General features: G+C 43.5%; 1 protein-coding gene across 8 annotated transcripts in view; it reads right to left on the bottom strand.

The window, feature by feature from the left end:
- The window catches only part of EML6 (EMAP like 6), a 166127-nt gene that overhangs the window by 52055 nt on the left and 94350 nt on the right, over positions 1–19722 (bottom strand). For all 8 annotated transcript variants that reach the window (XR_014006489.1, XM_081188346.1, XM_081188340.1 and 5 more), the window contains 10 exons: positions 15586–15686; positions 14696–14898; positions 10232–10343; positions 9463–9590; positions 8088–8229; positions 5704–5856; positions 3859–3990; positions 2956–3044; positions 1363–1539; positions 1031–1232 (listed from right to left, as the gene is read on the bottom strand). Coding sequence is in view for 7 of the 8 variants with exons in the window: in XM_081188346.1 (XP_081044472.1) it covers positions 1031–1232; positions 1363–1539; positions 2956–3044; positions 3859–3990; positions 5704–5856; positions 8088–8229; positions 9463–9590; positions 10232–10343; positions 14696–14898; positions 15586–15686 (1439 nt within the window). In the remaining variant the exon portion in view is untranslated. The remainder of the gene's footprint in view (positions 1–1030; positions 1233–1362; positions 1540–2955; positions 3045–3858; positions 3991–5703; positions 5857–8087; positions 8230–9462; positions 9591–10231; positions 10344–14695; positions 14899–15585; positions 15687–19722) is intronic.

The following is a 19722-nucleotide window of genomic DNA, read 5'->3' as shown; positions in this document are numbered from 1 at the left end:
AGCATGCTTCCTCATCATCTAAGGAAAAACAAAAAAACAGGGTGCCCATGGCCAATGCCATGACAGTTTAAAACTTGTAAATATTAGGGTGGTCCAAGGTGTTAGAATTCCTGCTCCATGATTGCAGTCATGGGATTTTTGTCTTTCACACGACAGTATATGTTTTAACTCCACAGAGTGGGAAGTGATGGAGACAGGATGTTTGCGTTACTGTGTTCCATGAAGTGGGACTATTGTCCTTTGTTTTCCCCCCCTCTCTTTGCTGTCTGATGCTAGAGAGAGAGGGAGCCGTGTTGCAGGGCTCCATGTGTGTTTATATGTAAATAAAGTAGATTAGCCAAAATGCTGAGTTGCTGAGGTCTGTTACGCAACTGCGAAGACTCTGCGGATCCTTAAGTGTGCCAATGTCTGTTGGCATTGGTTGCTGTGATGTTTGGGCTGAAGAAAGATTATGAAGCTCCCGAACGATTGCCCAGGAGGGAGGGAACATGCCAGTCGGGCATGTGTCTCTGCCAGGGTCCTACTCGAGTGTAGGCTGAGCTCCTGACACAAGGTCCTCTCTGATTAACTTATTTAGCAAACTTGATAGTACAGCACTGACTGATCATCTTCTTCTTGTCTCTTGCCCATTTACACACAACCCAGGACGAGTTGGGACAATTCTGGGCTGTGCCATTTTAGAATGCAGGGCTGGGCCAACATACCTTTAAATGCTGCTCCAAATTGGGGGGGGGGGACCTTCCTGCAAGTAGTAAACTAGCAGAAAGGTGACACACAGCCCTCGCCCTGATATGCTAGCTTATTACACAAAGAGGTTTTTATTTTCATGGGGAAGCATTCAAAAATATGGCACCTCGTTGCTCACCTAAGAAGGCCCAGTTTATATGCCACCTTCTCCTCTTCCTGCATAATGTGTGGAATGACTCTTAAGTGAACAAAAACCCCATAAATCTGGTCTCAACTGCTCCTGTATGGATGCATGGCGTGACGTTTGGAAGTGTAACAAATAAAAAAACATAGGCAACGTTACCTCCATCCTCTTCGGCATCCGTGTCCGACTCCTCGCTGTCCACTAGTTTGCTTTCTTGGGTGCCCACAAATTCTCGAGTCCAGATCATCAGAGCAGTGTCGGCTCCTCCCACCGTCAGAAGCACAGAGTCATTGTGTAACCAGCGGGCATTAGTCACATGGGCGCTGTGCCCCACGTACTTCTTGAACTTAGCGTGCTGACCCTGCAAGAAACCAAGAGGATTCCTTCTGCTTATTTCCCATCTTCCCTTAAAACACACGATGCCTCCATTTGCCAGCGTGCTTTTGGAATGTGTATAAAGAGTTCAAAACCTGAGCTGTATTGTACATTACCTTGACTGGGTATCTGAAGAGCTTTACGAACCCAAAATCATCCCCTGTAGCTAAGAGCGTGCGATCTTTGGTGAGAGAAGCCGCGTTGATAACAGTGACGTCGCTGTGCATTGGCCAAATCCCTTCGCAGGTAGGACCAAGGACACATGTCCACGTGTCCCACTCGATCTTCTCAATCTGAAAAGATATATATATATGGAATCCATAAATGTAAGAGCAGCTCACATCCTCTAGGGAATTGATTCTTGCAGCATACACTTTTACAGAGTGGGCGAATTGTTCCTCCAGCTGCTCATTTTGTTCCAAAGATGTAGTGCAGTTAAATGTGCCTCAAATAAAGGGCAGTGATTGCAGCAGGCTCATTAAAAACACAAAATCACTGTGTGCTGTTCCATGCAACCCTATTTTTAAAACTTGAACTACTAAGCTCACGTCCGGATTTCTTTTCTTTCTTTTTTTTTAAAAATGTCTTGCAAGAAACCCAAAGATTCCTTATTTCAAAGCAGAACCAAAGGTTAAAAATACATGATATGGGAGATGGAGGAAGGAACCAGACGTTGCAGGTGCTTCCAGGCTATTTTCTGATGGGATTCCAATTCACAATGCGGGATTGTTGATTTGGAGCTCTTGCGCAACAAACCCACTTCCTCTCCAAACTGGACTTTTTGCGATCAGGAAACTGATGGGGAAATGCCCTGGAAAGTGTGGGGTGATAATTGCTTGATACAGCATTGTCTAACCTCCCCACAAACAAATTGGAATGATACTCAATAAATAGTCAATCTCATCTAACCTCCCTACCAATTTTGGTCAAACCAATCACAATGAATGTCATACAAATATTATAACAACAACAGCAGCAACAGAAGCAACAACTATTATTATTATTTTATTACTATTTTTAAACAGGTTGTCTGAAAGTGCACACCCATACGAGCCTACTGAGAAATATTTCCCACTGAGTGAAGTTAGACTTACTCTCAAGTAAACAAAGAATCAGCAAAATAATTCAGAGGAATACAATTGGGAGAGGGGTCATTTCACAAAGAAATTTCTCATTGCATTACTAGATCAAGTTCACCAAGTTTTGTTTGAATCACTGTTTCTCCCTAGGCATTTCCTCAAAAATATTTTGATTTCTAAAGTATTTCTCATAATATACACATTTCAAAAGTTATACCTTCCCCCACCCCCCACCCCAAAATACAAATTTGGGTATGTTTTTGGGACACGAACTGCACTGTAAAATCCAGAGAAGTGTGAAACCTGAAGGAAAGTTGCATTCCTTTCATTTCACACATTAGTCTAGGTTTTGCAGATCCGGTCGGTTCATAAGAAAACTGGCAAAAACCAAATTCAGGTGGCACTGCTGGGAGTTGTAGTTGAAATCTTCTGGAGGCTAGTACAGTATAAGACAGCTCAGAGGACCAGGCTGATCACAAGCTAGCTTTGGCGAAGGCAAATAGGAAACTCTGCAAACCAAGCTGTACGCTATGCTCTTATTCTATTGGAGAGCAAGGAAGCAACAACATCAATATATAAAACTTTGAAAGTTCAGTTCATGACATATTCCACCATCCCTTACATTCCTACCTCGGTGGATCTGATAACATGCCTCTTTCCTCTCGGAGCTTCAAAAAAGAATTGTTCTTTGGCACCAGAATTGACTTGCAATAGCTTCCCTTGATCAAAAAGAAAGAGGATATTGTGACAAGGCTCTCTCACTATTAAATTAAGATATGGTTTGACAAAGAAGGGTAAATTCCCTTTATGGTTTGTTGTGACAAAGAACTAAAACCTAGTTATTCAGCACTTACAAAAATAACTGTATTCTTCATCAGGGGGGAAATTACCTCTGGATTCCACTAAGAGCGAGGACAGGTGTAAGATTTTAGAGGAGGGGAGAGGCCCAGAAAGCTTTCTCAAAGCATTCCATCTAAATATACCATTCGTCTTCAGAGTAGAACTATGGGGAGAAACTGCCCTACAAGTTTGTAGCGGAAGTCAGGTGCACAAGCTGCTGATTGGCTGCCCTGCTGTGAGGTCACCAAAAAACCTCCGCCCACATTCCGACAGCAGTTCTGCATTAACTTTTCCATTGACATCACTAGCTGAATTGTGCCCAGTTTATATAACACACACTCTGAGTCTGTAGGTGGTGTTAATTGGCCAGGGAAAGCTTGCATTGATGAATAATAATGATGAATAATGATTTGGCTGCTTAAAATGTAGATTTGAAGTAACCGTTTCACCTCCCTCATCTGAAGTGTTTTACCCAATAGACATATTTTTGTTTGTTTTAAATGTTATCTTAGGCCCTCGTGTCAAAATGCATTTGGCTCATGTTGAAATATGTAATATAATGTTGAGGTTGTCTTGATATTTTGGTTTCATCACTGGGCAAGCAGGAGACACATGTTTTGTAGCATGTCAAAAAGAACTTTGAAATCTGTTTCACTGGAGACCAGGCTAGGACACATATTCAAGGTTTTTTACCTCTTGAATCCCAGTCAATGTGCGTGACGTAGCTGGATGCCCCTTTGCAGATGCCAACTCTTTTGCTGGTAAGCACATTGTAAATATCTACAAAATTATCATGGGAAGCCACTGCCAGGTATTTCCCTGCATCTGTAAAAGAAAGAATCTCAAGTAAATCATGGCATGGCATTCAATGTGGTTTTCTTTTCATTTCCATTGCAGAAGCATGGGGGAATGTTGCTGAGTTATAAAACACAGTGGTACCTTGGTTCTCAAATGACTTAGTTGCCGAACAGATCGGCTCCTGAATCCCGCAAACCTGGAAGTGTTCTGGTTTGTGAACGTTTTTCAGAAGCCGAACGTCTGATGCAGGTTCTGCTTGAGTGCAGAAGCTCCTGCAGCCAATCAGAAGCTGCGCCTTGGTTGTCAAACGGTTTCAGGAGTCGAACGGACTACCGGAACGGATTAAGTTCGAGAACCAAGATACCACTGTAATGGAAAAGTAGCAAGCAAAAGGAAAGAACATGGTAAAGGTAATGCAGTGCTACTCAGTTTGTTTTCGTTTTGTATTTTTATGCTGCAAACCACCCTGCGATCTGGATGAAGGGCGGTATACAAATGCACTAAATTGTAATAATAATAATTTATTATTTATACCCCGCCCATCTGGCTGAGTCTCCCCAGCCACTCTGGGCAGCTTCCAACTGAATATTAAAAACAATACAGCATCAGACATTAAAAACTTCCCTAAACAGGGCCGCCTTCAGTTGTCTTTTAAAAGTAAAATAGTTGTTTATCGCCTTGACATCTGCCGGGAGGGTGTTCCACAGGGCGGGTGCCACTACTGAGAAGGCCCTCTGCCTGGTTCCCTGTAACCTCACTTCTCGCAGTGAGGGAACCGCCAGAAGGCCCTCGGCACTGGACCTCAGTGTCCAGGCTGGATGATGGGGGTGGAGACGCTCCTTCGGGTATACAGGACCGAGGCTCTTTAGGGCTTTGTAAATAATAATAATTCATATACCCCTCCCACCCACTGCACCAGAGTCTTTCACATGCAAGTTTCACTTCATGCTGACAGCAGTTTCCTTGCAACATTATGCGTGTGCATGTTTTATTACAAGGAAACGTGACAGTTGGGAGGAACTGAGATGTCACCCGTCACTACAAACTGCAGAGAAAACATCGGGGACAATAAAGCATAGAGGGGAAGAGTTAACTGCTGAAGAGGTCTGAGAAATAGGATGTGGCCTGTGGTCTACCTGCTGGAGGAACAAGTGGGACCTGCAATAAAATGTTGCAGCATGGAGTGTTCTGTTCAGGGTCCCAGTCATGCCCTTTTCTAATACACTCCATTCTGTTCACTGCCTCCAGTCAGTCAGTGTTCTAAGCACAGTCATTTCTCATTAGAAGAAGGAGAAGAAGAGTTTGGATTTGATATCCTGCTTTATCACTACCCGAAGGAGTCTCAAAGCGGCTAACATTCTCCTTTCCCTTCCTCCCCCACAACAAACACTCTGTGAGGTGAGTGGGGCTGAGAGACTTCAGAGAAGTGTGACTAGCCCAAGGTCACCCAGCAGCTGCATGTGGAGGAGCAGAGACGCAAACCCGGTTCCCCAGATTACGAATCTACCGCTCTTAACCACTACACAACACTAGGATTTTCCCCTAAAGACTTTTTGCATTTCTGCAAATCTTTGGGCTCCCCAAAGTCTGCTGCTACGTCTCTCTTGAACAAGGATGGTGCAGTTTTCAATTTTTCCCAATTTTCATAGAAACCCAAAGAGGAAAATAATTGGCTAAACTCGGTATTTTGTAACACTGCATAGTAAAAAGCCTTTCATTAAGAAGTTATTTCTTCTGCACCTCGGGAAAATTTGATGTCAGAGATCATTTCCTTTCTGTGATGGAAGGAAAGCATATCTTCTACGGTATCAGCATTCACTACTAGAAAACTCCCGTCGTTCAACCCGACAGCCAAGGCTTTCCCATCGGGGGAGAAGGCACAGCACCGTCCTCCTGGAAAAAAGACATTTAGAGAGAGTTTCTGTTTAGCGCTTCGATGCCAAGGAAGGCAGCAGTCAATGCAGATTACCGTATTTTTCGCTCTATAAGATGCACCTGACCACAAGACGCACCTAGTTTTTGGAGGAGGAAAACAAGAAAAAAAATATTCTGAATCTCAGAAGCCAGAACAGCAAGAGGGATTGCTGCACAGCAATCCCTCTTGCTGTTCTGGCTTCTGGGATAGCTGCACAGCCTGCATTTGCTCCATAAGACGCACACACATTTCCCCTTACTTTTTAGGAGGGAAAAAGTGAGTCTTATAGAGCAAAAAATACAGTAATCAGCATCTTAGAATTAGCCAGTGTCTTAGGGGAAGGGCTGCAGCTCAGTGGTAGATCATTTGTTTTCCATCCAAAAGGTCAATCCCTGACAACTCTAGGTAGGGCTGCCTGAAAACCTGGAGAGCTGCTGCCAGTCAGTGTAGACAACACTGAGCTAGAAGAACCAAAAGTTTGACGCAGTGTCGGAAAGCTTCCTGTGTCCCTAATAACTATGCATGTTGTTGTTGGCATGCATCTGACTTGAGAGACAATGGAGTGCACCGCCGGGGGTGAAATCAAACCGCTGCGCTAGCAGCACCGAAGTGACCAACTCGGGTGCAAGCCTGGGCAGTATGTATGGAGGTCCTGGGCTGCCCAGGCAACAAGACCTCCTGCTCAGCCTCGCTGATGTGGTCCAAAGGAAAGCAGAGCAATATGCTTTGAACCAGCTTGGCTGCAGGAGCTGCTGGAATAAATAATAATAATAGTAATAATAATCTATTTTTTATACCCTGCCCATCTGGCTGGGTTTCCCCAGCCACTCTGGGTGGCTCCCAATCGAGTGTTAAAAACAATACAGCATTAAACATTTAAAACTTCCCTAAACAGGGCTGCCTTCAGATGTCTTTTAAAGATAAGATAATTGCTTATTGCCTTGACATTTGATGGGAGGGTGTTCCACAGGGTGGGCGCCACTACCAAGAAGGCCCTCTGCCTGGTTCCCTGTAACCTCACTTCTCACAATGAGGGAACCGCCAGAAGGCCCTCGGCGCTGGATCTCAGTGTCCGGGCTGAACGATGGGGGTGGAGACGCTCCTTCAGGTATACTGGACCGAGGCCGTTTAGGGCTTTAAAGGTCAGCACCAACACTTTGAATTGTGCTTGGAAATGTATGAAGCGCCATCCAACCATTTTAGGGACTCCATTCTGAATATGTTTCAAGGTTTTCTCTCAAATACAAGCCACAAGACAGTGGAAGTCTAGGACCAGAGTTTGCCTTCTCTTAGATGAGCTACCTTCCCAGGTTGATGAGCTCCATCTGCCTCTTACTTCCCTCTACAGCATGTGCAGAAACTGCTCTCTTGACCACTGGACCTGTTAGAATTCCTGCTCCATGACTGCAGTCATGGGATTTTTGTCTTTCACATGACGGTATATGTTTTGACTCCACAGAGTGGGAAGTGGCGGAGACAGGATGTTTGTGTTACTGTGTTCCATGAAGTGGGACTATTGTCCTTTGTGCTTTCTCTTTTTGCTGTCTGATGCTAGAGAAAGAGGGAGCCATGTTGCAGGGCTCCGTGTGTGTTTATATGTAAATAAAAGTAGATTAGCCAAAATGCTGAGTTCTGTCACGCAAAATGAGCAAACTCTGCAGATCCCTAAGTGCGCCGGTGTCGGTTGGCATCGGTCGCTGTGATGTTCGGGATGAAGAAAGCTTTTGACGCCCCCAAACGATTGACCAGGAGGGAGAGAACATGCCAGTCGGGCATGTGTCTCTACCAGGGTCCTACTCGAGTGCAGGCTGAACTCCTGACAGGACCCACTCTTGGTCTTGTCTGCTCAATCTGCCAGAGTCTGTCTTTGCATACAAGGGAAGTCCCTAACTCACGGAAGGTTTGAGACCCATCAGCTTAAACCCTCACCTGGTTTAGCCGGTCAGTCGAAGCCATTCACTTTGACTGACTGGCTGACAGCTTCTAGGGGTCACAGGTGAGAGCTGAGTGCAGGGTGGGGACCAAAGATGGACAAGCTACCCAGAAGGAGAATAACTATGCATGTGAACAGTTGTAAAACTGAGCAGTTCCTAAAAGTAGCAGCTCCAGGTGTGAGGTGTAAGGCTGGGTGTGGTGTAGGGCCTGACCCAAAGGAGGATAGTAAAAAGGTGCTGTATTGATAGCATATATAGGACTAAAGGAAGGTTACCTTTCTTAAGCTTTCTCACAGCCAGCATACGGTGTTGAGAGGAAAGTTCCCAGATCCTCAGAGTTTTATCATCACTCACTGTTGCACAGATAGGTAAGAGGGGATGCGCTGCCAGACCCCAGACCTCCCCTTCCATATGCCCCTGTTTATACAGAAAAAGAGTGGTTTGCAAAGAAAATCATGTACATTTATGCTTCAATTCCAAGCTAGGATTACTTTTGAAAGAGCGTTGTAGGGTGTTTTTACTGTGTTGCTTACTCATCCTCTGGCAACGAGGGTCCCTGTAATTCCCATTTATTCTCCTCCTTTCTCACCTGTGTACTGGTGGAGGGCTTAATAATTTCATAAACCATTTAGGACATTTCTGCCTGAACCTAGCCACATGGTCAGAAACTGCTCTGCCACACATCCTAGAGTGTTCTCTATACAGTGGTACCTTGGTTTTCAAACAGAATGCGGTCCAGGAGTTTTGGAAAGTGAAAATTAAGTAGCTTTGGTTTCAAGTGTGCTGAATTGAATTTCTCCCCACATCCCTACTTGAGAAGCACAAAAAACAACTGTGTATTCTGATGTGTTGCTTTTGGTTTTTTTGCCTTGCTTCTTGTATCTGATTTTCCAATTCTATAATAAACAATATTAATCTAGTTGATTTAACCATACTATAGTGGTTAAGAACTTAATTTGTTCATACTCGGTCATACTCGGTCATACTCGGATTAAGAACTTAATTTGTTCCATAGGTCTGTTCTTAACCTGAAACTGTTCTTAACCTGAAGCACCACTTTAGCTAATGGGGCCTTCCATTGCCACCGCTCCGCCACTGCACAATTTCTGTTCTCACCCTGAAGCAAAGTTCTTAACCCGAGGTACTATTTCTGGGTTAGCGGAGTCTGTAACCTGAAGCGTCTGTAACCTGAAGCGTCTGTAACTCGAGGTACCACTGTAGATGCATTCATATTTACTGCCTCATTTGTTTCAGATTAATTCCAAATGCAACAAAAAAGGCAAGCGTCCTTTTTCTCAAAATCACAAAACCCCACCCAAAAGTGCACGAAGCTTGCTGTTTTATTCATAATCATCCTTTTCTCATTTTTTCCTCTTCCTAAAGTCCATTGCTAGTGCCATATATTTCTCATATTTTTTGCGATTAAAACCTGAGCAACCGTCAACACATGCAACACCAAAACAAAGGAATTTTGAGGAACATTTTACTTTGCAACTTATAAACTCTGAAAGCAAACTGATCTGCACACCAAGAGCCAAAGCAATCTGCCTGTAAAGGAAAAGAGAGCGAGGTAGATGGAGATTAATTAGCAACCCAAAGTTCAGATCACATGAAAGTAAGCAAGTGTAGAAATGCTGGAAGTCATAGTACCTGCACAAGCAGAGTCATGGGGCCGCTTTTATCAATTTCAAGAATCTCCCCGTTTTTTGTTCCCACCAGTATATGCCCATGTCCTAAGGTGATGGCACGAATGGACGGGTTATCTTCCAACAGCAACCCTGGAGATTAGATTAGAGGGAAGGAACGTTCAGAAGAGTGCGGATTTTTTGAAGGATGACTGTGCCTTTGGTCAGGGTTCAGCCCGACTCATTTTCTCTTCGTATAAGAACAAGCACGAAGGAGGTTCCCAGCCTGCTCATAGGTCCTTATAATATCAGTGGAAACAGTTGGTCTTGATGAGTATTAACCGCTTCCAATTTTAACCTGAATATTGCCACTTCTCCAGTTTTAATTTTAATTGTTGGAATTAACTGTGGGATGTATCTTAATTGACTGATCACTTGTATTATGCATATCACCTTATTTATATGACGTTAGCCACTCTGAGCCTGGCTTTGGCCGGGAGGGCGGGATGCAAATAAAATTTATTTATTTACCATCATCATCATCATCATCATCATCATCATTATGTGCTTCGGTTCACATATTGTTTTGGGATGTGAAAATTAGGCTGATTAATCTTTAAATGGGAATTAAACGGAATTGCTCCCTGATCCCTACTTGCAGAACAATACAGAGCTGATGGTGGCTCTGATAAGATGCTTAGGGAGACTGCCTAGGTTTCCCCCAATTTGCCTAGATTTTGGGGAGGGGTTCTGCAGGAAGGCGTCTCTCACCAAACTCACGTATGAGGTTATACCTTTGGAGCCAGGCGACAATGCTGCTCTTTTAATGGCGTATGTCTTCAAGCACCTCTCAAACGTGTCATCCCAAAGTGCCACCACGCCATCCTTCCCACCTGTCACAAAGCCCTGCACAAAAGTAAATATAATAATAATAATAATAATAATAATAATAATAATAATAATAATAATAATAATAATTTATACGCCGCCCTCCCTGGCCAGAGCTGGGCTCAGGGCAGCTAACACCAATAAAATCACAGTAAAAAACATGTTAGGGAGAAAAAACCAATTTAAAATACAGGTTAAAATGCAATTTAAATGCAGCCTCATTTTAAAAGTAGCTGATATATCAAGACCATAAGGGGAGGGGGAAAATAAGGGTCAGACTGAGTCCAAACCAAAGGCCAGGCGGAACAGCTCTGTCTTGCAGGCCCTACGGAAAGATGTCAAGTCCTGCAGGGCCCTAGTCTCTTGTGACAGAGTGTTCCACCAAGTTGGGGCCAGTACTGAAAAGGCCCTGGCCCTAGTTGAGACCAATCTAACCACCTTGGAACTTGGGACCTCCAAAGTGTTGTCATTTGTGGACCTTAAGGTCCTCCATGGGGCATACCAGGAGAGACCGTCCCGTAGGGGACTTCCGGGGAGGCGCCTCTGGTAATGGCGGAATTCCTATGACCGGGAGGAATCTGCTCCGTGGGAATCTGGGTCTGGCCGCCACGGCGAAGGCGGAGACCCGCTAAAATCACAGGCGGGAGAAGTCTGTGAACGTGGGATTCGGCAGGCACCTTTTGCGCCTCCCCCACATGTTTAATTTGGCACCGTAACGGGGAGGTTCAAAACAGGAAGTCCGCCTTCCCCTTTTGTAAATAGACTGAGGCAATGAAGTTGCAAGCTAGAGTCCTGGAAGGTCTCTTGTAAAAGATCAAATTTCTAACGGTAAAGAACATTAAACCCCCTCTTGGAGGCAGGAGAAGAGAGGGGGAAGCTGCGGATTGAATATGCCTGCGGGAGAGAGCGAGAGACTTAAAACACCGCCGCTCTGACCCTGGAAACGGGCTGCTAGTAGGACTGACGTCTTTTGGAATGTTCATTGACAGAGTTTAGAACGTTTATTGACAGCTAGTTAAATAAGAGAAATACATTGTTTCTACTGTCTCCGGCTGCTTTAAAAAGGAGTAAAAGTAACTGAAAATTGAAACTAATTTGAAACTAACTTTGGATTGTTTAAAAGAGGATACTATTCACTATTACAAATAGAAACTGTTTCCCCCTAGTGGAAGCCTTTGAATCCGGTTGCTTTACAAGAGCTGGACTAGGGGAATTTCCAGCTGCAAGTTAAAAACCGTGAGACTCTGGGACTGACCTTGAATCTTTTAAGTGTTATGGTAAATGGAAGAGGAAAAACAGACCAGTCAACTGCTGACAAAACATTAAGGTCTGGGAGGACTTGGTAACAATCCAGGAGAGGTCTATTATTAGGCCCTCCTGTTCTTTCTGTTGCTGTCTTTGTAAAACCAAGAGGAATGTCGACAGAAGAGGCTTTAGTGGCTGCATTATATAAGATAAATGACTCATTGGATCAGCTTCGCAGGAAAATGGACATGATAAATGCGAAAGTGGATGTTCCAATTACTAAAATTAACTTAAATACAGAAAGTATAAATAATACCAATACAGAAACCACCCAGAAATTGATACAAGAACCTATTTTGATATGGCAAACTGTGGAGGAAGTTAGGGAAAAAGCTGTTGCTGCTGAAGGTAAAGTAACACAACTGGAGAGAAAGAGAAAGAGAGCCCCAGCCCTACAGAGGCAATTTGATGAACATAAGTTGACGCTTGCTATGACTGAATTTAAAGAAAATCAGACGAATTTGAGGATTAGAGTTCACCTTTGGTGGACATGCCCAAGGATTAAGACACTCTGGGAGATGATTCATAACGAAATGAAAAAGGTATTTAAATATACCCTTTTGAAGAAACCAGAGGCCTTTCTCCTGGGCATGGTCGGCCAATTGGTGTTAAAGAAGGATAGAATTCATTTCATGTATGCAACAATAGCAGCAAGAATACTCATTGTGAAGTACTGGAAGACACAAGATTTATCCATTCGGGAAGAATGGCAGATGAAGTTGATGGACTATATGGAATTGGCGTAAACGACTGGCAGAAATCCGAGACCAGGGAGAAGAATGGAAAATGTTCCAATTACTAAAATTAACTTAAATACAGAAAGTATAAATAATACCAATACAGAAAGACTGGAAAAGGTTTAAGACTATTTATAGAAATATTGTAAAAATAATGAATGTTAGAAAAATGTTGGAATGAAGTTATATGGCTTTAGTAGAAATGCTATAAGGAATCAAGTATGAATAGATTAATAGTGTATTAAAGGGAAAATAAGGCTAGAATATGTTAAGATAATTAAAGGATAGAAAACAGAGGAAGATGGAAAGGAATTGCTGAAATAATAAATAGAAGTGGAAAACAAAAAGGAAGGTGTGAGGAGGTCGTGGAAATAAGGGAATGAAAGATAAGACATTGAAATTGTTCTGTGTTTGAAATGGTTTGTGTTTTGCTTTGTTAGTTTTATGTTTTTCTTTTTTTCTTTTTTCTTTTTTCTTTTTTCGTCTTTCTCCTTTGTTGTGTTTAAATGGTTGAAAATTAATAAATATTTTTATTTATTTTTTAAAAAAGAGAACGTCCCGTAGGTACGTGGGTCCTAGACCGCACAGGGCTTTATACTTAATGCTCTAACATCAACCAGGAGGCTGGTCAGCAGAGCAATGTGCCTGAGTCATGGAGGGTAGCAGGGGATGCAAAAGGTCAAGACCAGAGGGAATTAAGGTGGGATCATCCCAGCTGCCTTTAATAGATGGAAACACCTATCAATGGCAATGCTTTTCCCAGGTGTAACAAGAGCCAACTAGCTCCAATAAGCCCATCTGATTTCCAAAGGCACTTTGTGATACAGCACATGCATAGCATGCAAATGGACTTCGGTTCAGCCCCCGGCTTCTCCAGTTAAAAGGACCAGGTGGCAAGAGAAATCTTAGTCTGAGACCCCAGAGGGCCACTGCCAGTCAGTGTAGACAATAGTGGGTTACATTATTGCTATGTACTAAGCTTGGATCCTAAAACAATAGGCAGGTAGGATGCTAGAAGGCAGCAACCTGATTGGTCTGCAGGAGCTGCCCAATCCGGCTTCAGGAGGAAGTGAACCTGCAACCGGATTGGCCTGCAGGAGCCAATCCAGGAGGGAAGGTGAATCAGCCAATCACGCGGGACCCATTGTGTAAATAATGTATATTTTGGGGGGAGGTTTTGGGGGAAATCACTCACTCACTGTTTACCATGAGCTGAAATAAAGAGCATGAAATCAACACTCAACACCGAGTATATTTTAATTATGTGGCCTGGTATAAGACAGGCACTTATGTTCTTCTTTTTTAAAAGCTGGAACTTGATAAGCAGAGATGCTGTTAACAGGGTACCCCCCCTCCCAGTTTTCCATCCCTTTGACCATGGCGTGTTAAAACTTTCACAGAATTCTTCAAGCCAGATAATCCCAAATAATAGCAATCGGCTTGCCAGTTCAAAGATTGCAAACCTCATAAAATTGAATTAGTAGCTCTCTAAATGACATGTGAGAGAAACTGTGGCACGTGTGAATCCCAGTGACACTGGGAAAAAGCAACTGAGTGGCCTTGGAAGTCGGATTTGTATTGGAAACTGAAGTCCAAGGCTTCTGAGGTAGAATTTTCAGAATTGTTATGTTTTGACAACCATTGAAGACCAGTTAAAATCAATTAGGTAAAGCAAGGTAAGTGAAGTTAGGATCTCAGCCAGTGTCCATGCTCAGAAGCAGTGAATAGATAGATCCTTGATCTAATTCAGCCAAGTACTGTAATTCCTACTAGGGACGCGGGTGGCGCTGTGGGTAAAACCTCAGTGCCTAGGACTTGCTGATCGCAAGGTCGGCGGTTCGAATCCCCGCAGCGGAGTGAGCTCCCGTCGTTCGGTCCCAGCTCCTGCCCACCTAGCAGTTCGAAAGCACGTCAAAGTGCAAGTAGATAAATAGGTACCGCTTTATAGCGGGAAGGTAAACGGCGTTTCCATGTGCGGCGCTGGTGCTAGCAAGCCAGTTGCAGCTTTGTCACACTGGCCACGTGACCCGGAAGTGTCTTCGGACGGCGCCGGCTCCCAGCCTCTTGAGCGAGATGAGCGCGCAACCCTAGAGTTGGACACGACTGGCCCGTACGGGCAGGGGTACATTTACCTTTACCTAATTCCTATTGGCATCACTGCTATAGGGTGCATCCAAACCCCAAGGATGCCAACGTGAAATTGTGTCTGTTTTGTGTGCGCATGGGGTGGGCTTGAAACGAGATAGGTATATGAAATGAGATAGGCTCTGGTTGTGAAATTCCGAAGCCAAACAAAGAACATCTGGTGGTGACGCAAGGCATACATACCTTATCTAAGGCATGCATGGCAAATACAGGCCCATCGTGAGCTTTCACCGTCTTAAGCAGCAAAATATCTTTCCAGATGTAAATGTCTCCTGTGGCAGATCCAGAGAAAACAAGGTCCTCTATTCGTCCGTACGAAACACTCATCATGGTTTCCTGCTTCCCGATATTCCCAAAGATGCCACGCTTGGAGGTGAAACCACCACCTGAATTGTGATGACAGAGCAACACGCATTATTATAATTGTGTGTATGTGCATGTGTGTGAGAGAGAGAGATGAACGGCCTAATGATGGCTCCTGCCCTGTTACGCCTTGTGAAGGTACAGTGGTACCTCGGGTTAAGAACTTAATTTGTTCTGGAGGTCCGTTCTTAACCTGAAACTGTTCTTAACCTGAAGTACCATTTTAGCTAATGGGGCCTCCCACTGCCACTGCCACACAATTTCTGTTCTCATCCTGAAGCAAAGTTCTTAACCTGAGGTACTATTTCTGGGTTGGCGGAGTCTGTAAGCTGAAGCGTTTGTAACCCAAGGTACCACTGTACTTTCAGATACTCCTTAGTTGACAAAATTGAGAGCCCTGCACACTGTTGACACCAGTTCACACAATGAGTGCCAACAACCCTTGAGTATGGTGGTTTGAAAAACTGCTTTGGCTATCAGAGGAACTTAACTGGGAATCTGTTGTGTAGGGGCACACCAGCTCACATCCTGGTTGTGACTAAAGGAATGACTTCCAGCAGAGGTAGGTCAAGAGAAAGGCTCAGACTTCTGAACAGCATGGAATGGCCCAAGGGGAAGAAATAACTTACGTTCTTTTCTTTTTAAACTAATTTTTATTTGTTTTTAAACAAATACAATAACCATTAAACATTCTTAATGCAACACAATACCTGCTTGCTGCCAGAATTTGAGGTGTTTCATTCCAACGGTTACCAGTTTATCGGCATGGTGCGGGTTGCATTTCACTACAAATATCTTGTCTTTATGGCCTCTGCAATGAATTAAAGAGTAAAGAATACATGAGTTGTCTAGCCATTTATTTTTTATTTAAAGATTCTGGTGCATTGTGAGATGTGTGTGGTTTTTTTTAAAAAAAAATGCATGCAAAAGAAGGGACTGCTTTGGGATATTTTTTTAGAAATTAGAAAGATGAGTTGAATGGGGATTTATTGATCGATAAGCAATCCTTAGACTCTAACAAGTTGTGACAGCAGCAGACCTGTTTTACAACAAAAGGACACAACTAAACAGGTGTACTATGCATTGCTACTGCAAGACAGACATTGAAGAGAAATTTAGTATACATTCTGGTTGCTGTAGGTTTACATCCCTATTATTGCCGATCCAAACAGAAAGATTTAAAACTCATACGGTATATGAAAATGGTTCTTGTAGTCTTAAGGGGCTTGAAACTGTCACTATTTTGCACTATTTTGGTGCTCTTGTGCAACAAACCTGCTCCCCCCCCTCCATTTTTTCACAGCAAGGAAGGAGATGGGGGAATATGGAATACCAATCACTTGATGCAAAGTTGCATAGATCAGAATGAACGCTCAAAAAACAGCAGATGTCACACAAACTCCCTGCAAACTTTTTGCAATGAATCAGGATGAATAGTCAAAAAACAGGTCATCTGGAAGCGAGGTCAGAGTCTGGAAAAGTCTGAATTAAGTCCCTCTGACAAGCCATTTTGGTTTTATCTGCTATGACTGAATGGAGTTCTAACATCCTCTGAGAAGTTAGCACAGCCTGCAGAGTGAAGACAGATCCATCTCAATATGATCAATATGATCTATGACATTTTAAATATTGCTGAATCCAGTTCATGCAGCAAGTGCAGGAAGGAAGCAGATGTCCGTCAAAACAAGCGTTACTCTACAGCAGCGTTAGTTCCTCAGCCTCAGCCCTCCAGATGTTTTTGGCCTACAACTCCCATGATCCCTAGCTAGCAGGACCAGTGGTCAGGGATGATGGGAATTGTAGTCTCGAAACATCTGGAGGGCTGAGGTGGAGGAAGCCTGCTCTACAGGATTCATATAAATATATATTGGTAAGTTTCACCCCTGTTATAATTCCTCCAGTCCTGTTAATTCTCTTCAACTGCTAAATTACTTTCAGTCCATGAAAAACTGCCAGTTGCAGTGTGTTTTCAACACTTGTTAAAAACATACATGTTTGGCCAAGGATTTCTGGTCATTGATATCCAGCCTTTGTAAAACTTTCCTAGTTACTGTACTTTTGTTTTAATGCCAATTTTATTGAATCTGTTTTGATATTTTTGTGAATTCTGGATTTTTTAAAACAAAACAAAACACGAAAGGCACTATCGAAGTGTTTTAATTTAAATGAACAAAAGGGAACAGGGAACAAACTGGAGTTATCCATAACGGCTCCAGTCAAAGTTAAAGCTCTCTCTTCATTCCCATAGTTTGTGAAGGTGACCGGTAAAAAAAAAGTATCAGTATTTTAAACTGATCAGCAGAGCTCAATGAAACTCACTGTGGGTCCGGTCAATTATGTATTCACTGTTTCATGAGATAATAGCATACACCCCAAAATCATAGAACTAATAGTAGGAATGAACAGGAACAGAATCAAGAGGAATGGAGACATTTATTGGAGTTGTACTGTATGGATCCTTAGTTTAGTAGGCAGACACTAAAGGAAGTCGTTTCAGCATTATTCACAACAATTTCTTGAGGAAGGCAGCCCATCTTGGAGAAGGAAAACCCTGATCCCAAACTTGAGGGCTATCTTCAGGAGAAGAAAATGCTAAGGAGTAAAACCAGACACATATTCCTCCCTGGATGGCTCCTTGTGCACCTCCTTCTGGCAACTCCTGCAGCCAATATGGTGTCAAATGTATTGCTCTGCTTTCCTTTGGACCACATCAGAAAGACCGGGGGGAGGGTCTTGTCATCTGGGCGGCTCAGGACCTCCATAAACACTGCCCAGACCCCCAGAGAGGTCACAACTCAGCAAAAACAACATGGGAGGCAGCAGTTACGCTTAAGTCCATCAGTGGCTACAAGATGCTGGAACGTGTCCAGAGGAGGGCAACCAAAATGGTCAAAGGCCTGGAAACGATGCCTTATGAGGAACGGCTAAGGGAGCTGGGCATGTTTAGCCTGGAGAAGAGGAGGTTAAGGGGTGATATGATAGCCATGTTCAAATATATAAAAGGATGTCACATAGAGGAGGGAGAAAGCTTGTTTTCCGCTGCTCCAGAGAAGCGGACACGGAGCAATGGATCCAAACTACAAGAAAGAAGATTCCACCTAAACATTAGGAAGAACTTCCTGACAGTAAGAGCTGTTCAACAGTGGAATTTGCTGCCAAGGAGTGTGGTGGAGTCTCCTACTTTGGAGGTCTTTAAGCAGAGGCTTGACAACCATATGTCAGGAGTGCTCTGATGGTGTTTCCTGCTTGGCAGGGGGTTGGACTAGATGGCCCTTGTGGTCTCTTCCAACTCTATGATTCTATGATTCTATGATTCTATGCTACACTTGATCTTAGCCAAAAGGCCGAGAAGTGACAGCTACAAAATATCATGGCGATACTCAGCCTCCAGAGTCCCAGTGGTTCTCAACCTGTAGGTCCCCAGATGTTGTTGGACTACAATTCCCATCATCCCTGAGCTCTGGCCTTGCTAGCTAGGGGTGATGGGAGTTGTAGTTCAACAACATCTGCAGACCCACAGGTTGAGAAAGGCTGTTCCAGACTATTATGGACGTCCCCTGTATATCAGTCTAACAGGAAAGTAACTGGATCTGACCAAATGAAACAATGCTACATAACTCTTATTCAGCAAATCTTCCCCATCTTGAGCAGACTCTATTTCATATGGAGAGAATTTTTCAGGAAATGGTTGGCAAAGTAATTCATACGGGGGTAAAAAAACCACACAGCTGTGCTTCAATGTATTCAAGATAACAGAGGGAAAGGCGACACAGGTCAAATTAATTAAGAGAGCTATAAAGAGCACCATTTAAACCACTAGGCGATAAGCAAGTTGCTATTAATATTTAAGCAGTCTCAGAAGGAGGACTGGAAGATCCGTGATAAGTAATTGCAGCACATTAGATGGATAATTAGAAGGGCAAAAATTAACACCATATTTCAAAGAACAGTTAAAGCCAACAGAAATAAGGCATGAAATATAGATTTTGATTAATTCATGTTAGTTATTTCAGTGGGTCCTGGGATTTGCCCCACAAAGTTTTAAATCATCACAATCCTGCTAGAATATTTGCAAGAAGTTATTAGGCTGGTAGTTGTACGGGGAGGAGAAGAGCTGAAAGGCTCTGCCTTCCCATCTTTGCAAAGGGATACGTCAGCTCATGCATGAGAAATGTAGCTTTCATTGTAAAAAAAGTTAAGAGAATTCGCCACCCCTGGGTTGTGCGTGGTCCCTGGCGGTATATTTAAAGCATAGGCTCAAAAACTAAACTTAAATTCAAAGGGGATTCTAACTTTGCAGAAGACATATTGATGCAGCAGATTAACCGAATGGGATGTCAACGCCAGTGGCGTAGCGTGGGGGGTGCAGGGGGGGCCGGCCGCACCGGGCGCAACATTTGGGGTTAGGGTTAGGGGGCGCAAATCCACGGGTTAGGGGGCGCAAATCCACGGGTTAGGGGGCGCAAATTACTTGCCTTGCCCCGGGTGCTGACAACCCACGCTACGCCACTGGTCAACGCTCTGCCATTTGAATGAACTCTGATGTCTTGTCTTATCAACCGGGGGGGCTGCGGTGCATTTCAAAAACCCACCCAGCCCTCGCTGTTGGTTGGAGGGCAAAGGACTCAAGCTCAGATGTTTTGGGGTGTTTTGAACCAGCATGTAACACAGTTCAACTGTATGCAAGATTTCAGCCAAATACTTTATACGGAGATAAAAAAACACTCCCTACTACTGTTTAATAATAGACAAAGCAAGTGTACTGCATTGAAAGAAATCATTGAGATCCATGATTTGCCTGTTCGCAGTCCTTATTTTATAAAAAGGGAAGCTTCTATTTAATAGTG

Source organism: Podarcis bocagei (genome assembly GCF_964188305.1).
Source record: "Podarcis bocagei genome assembly, chromosome: 3".
NCBI lineage: Eukaryota > Metazoa > Chordata > Lepidosauria > Squamata > Lacertidae > Podarcis > Podarcis bocagei.
Note: the sequence above shows the minus strand (reverse complement) of the source record. Positions and strands in the feature narration are given on the sequence as shown.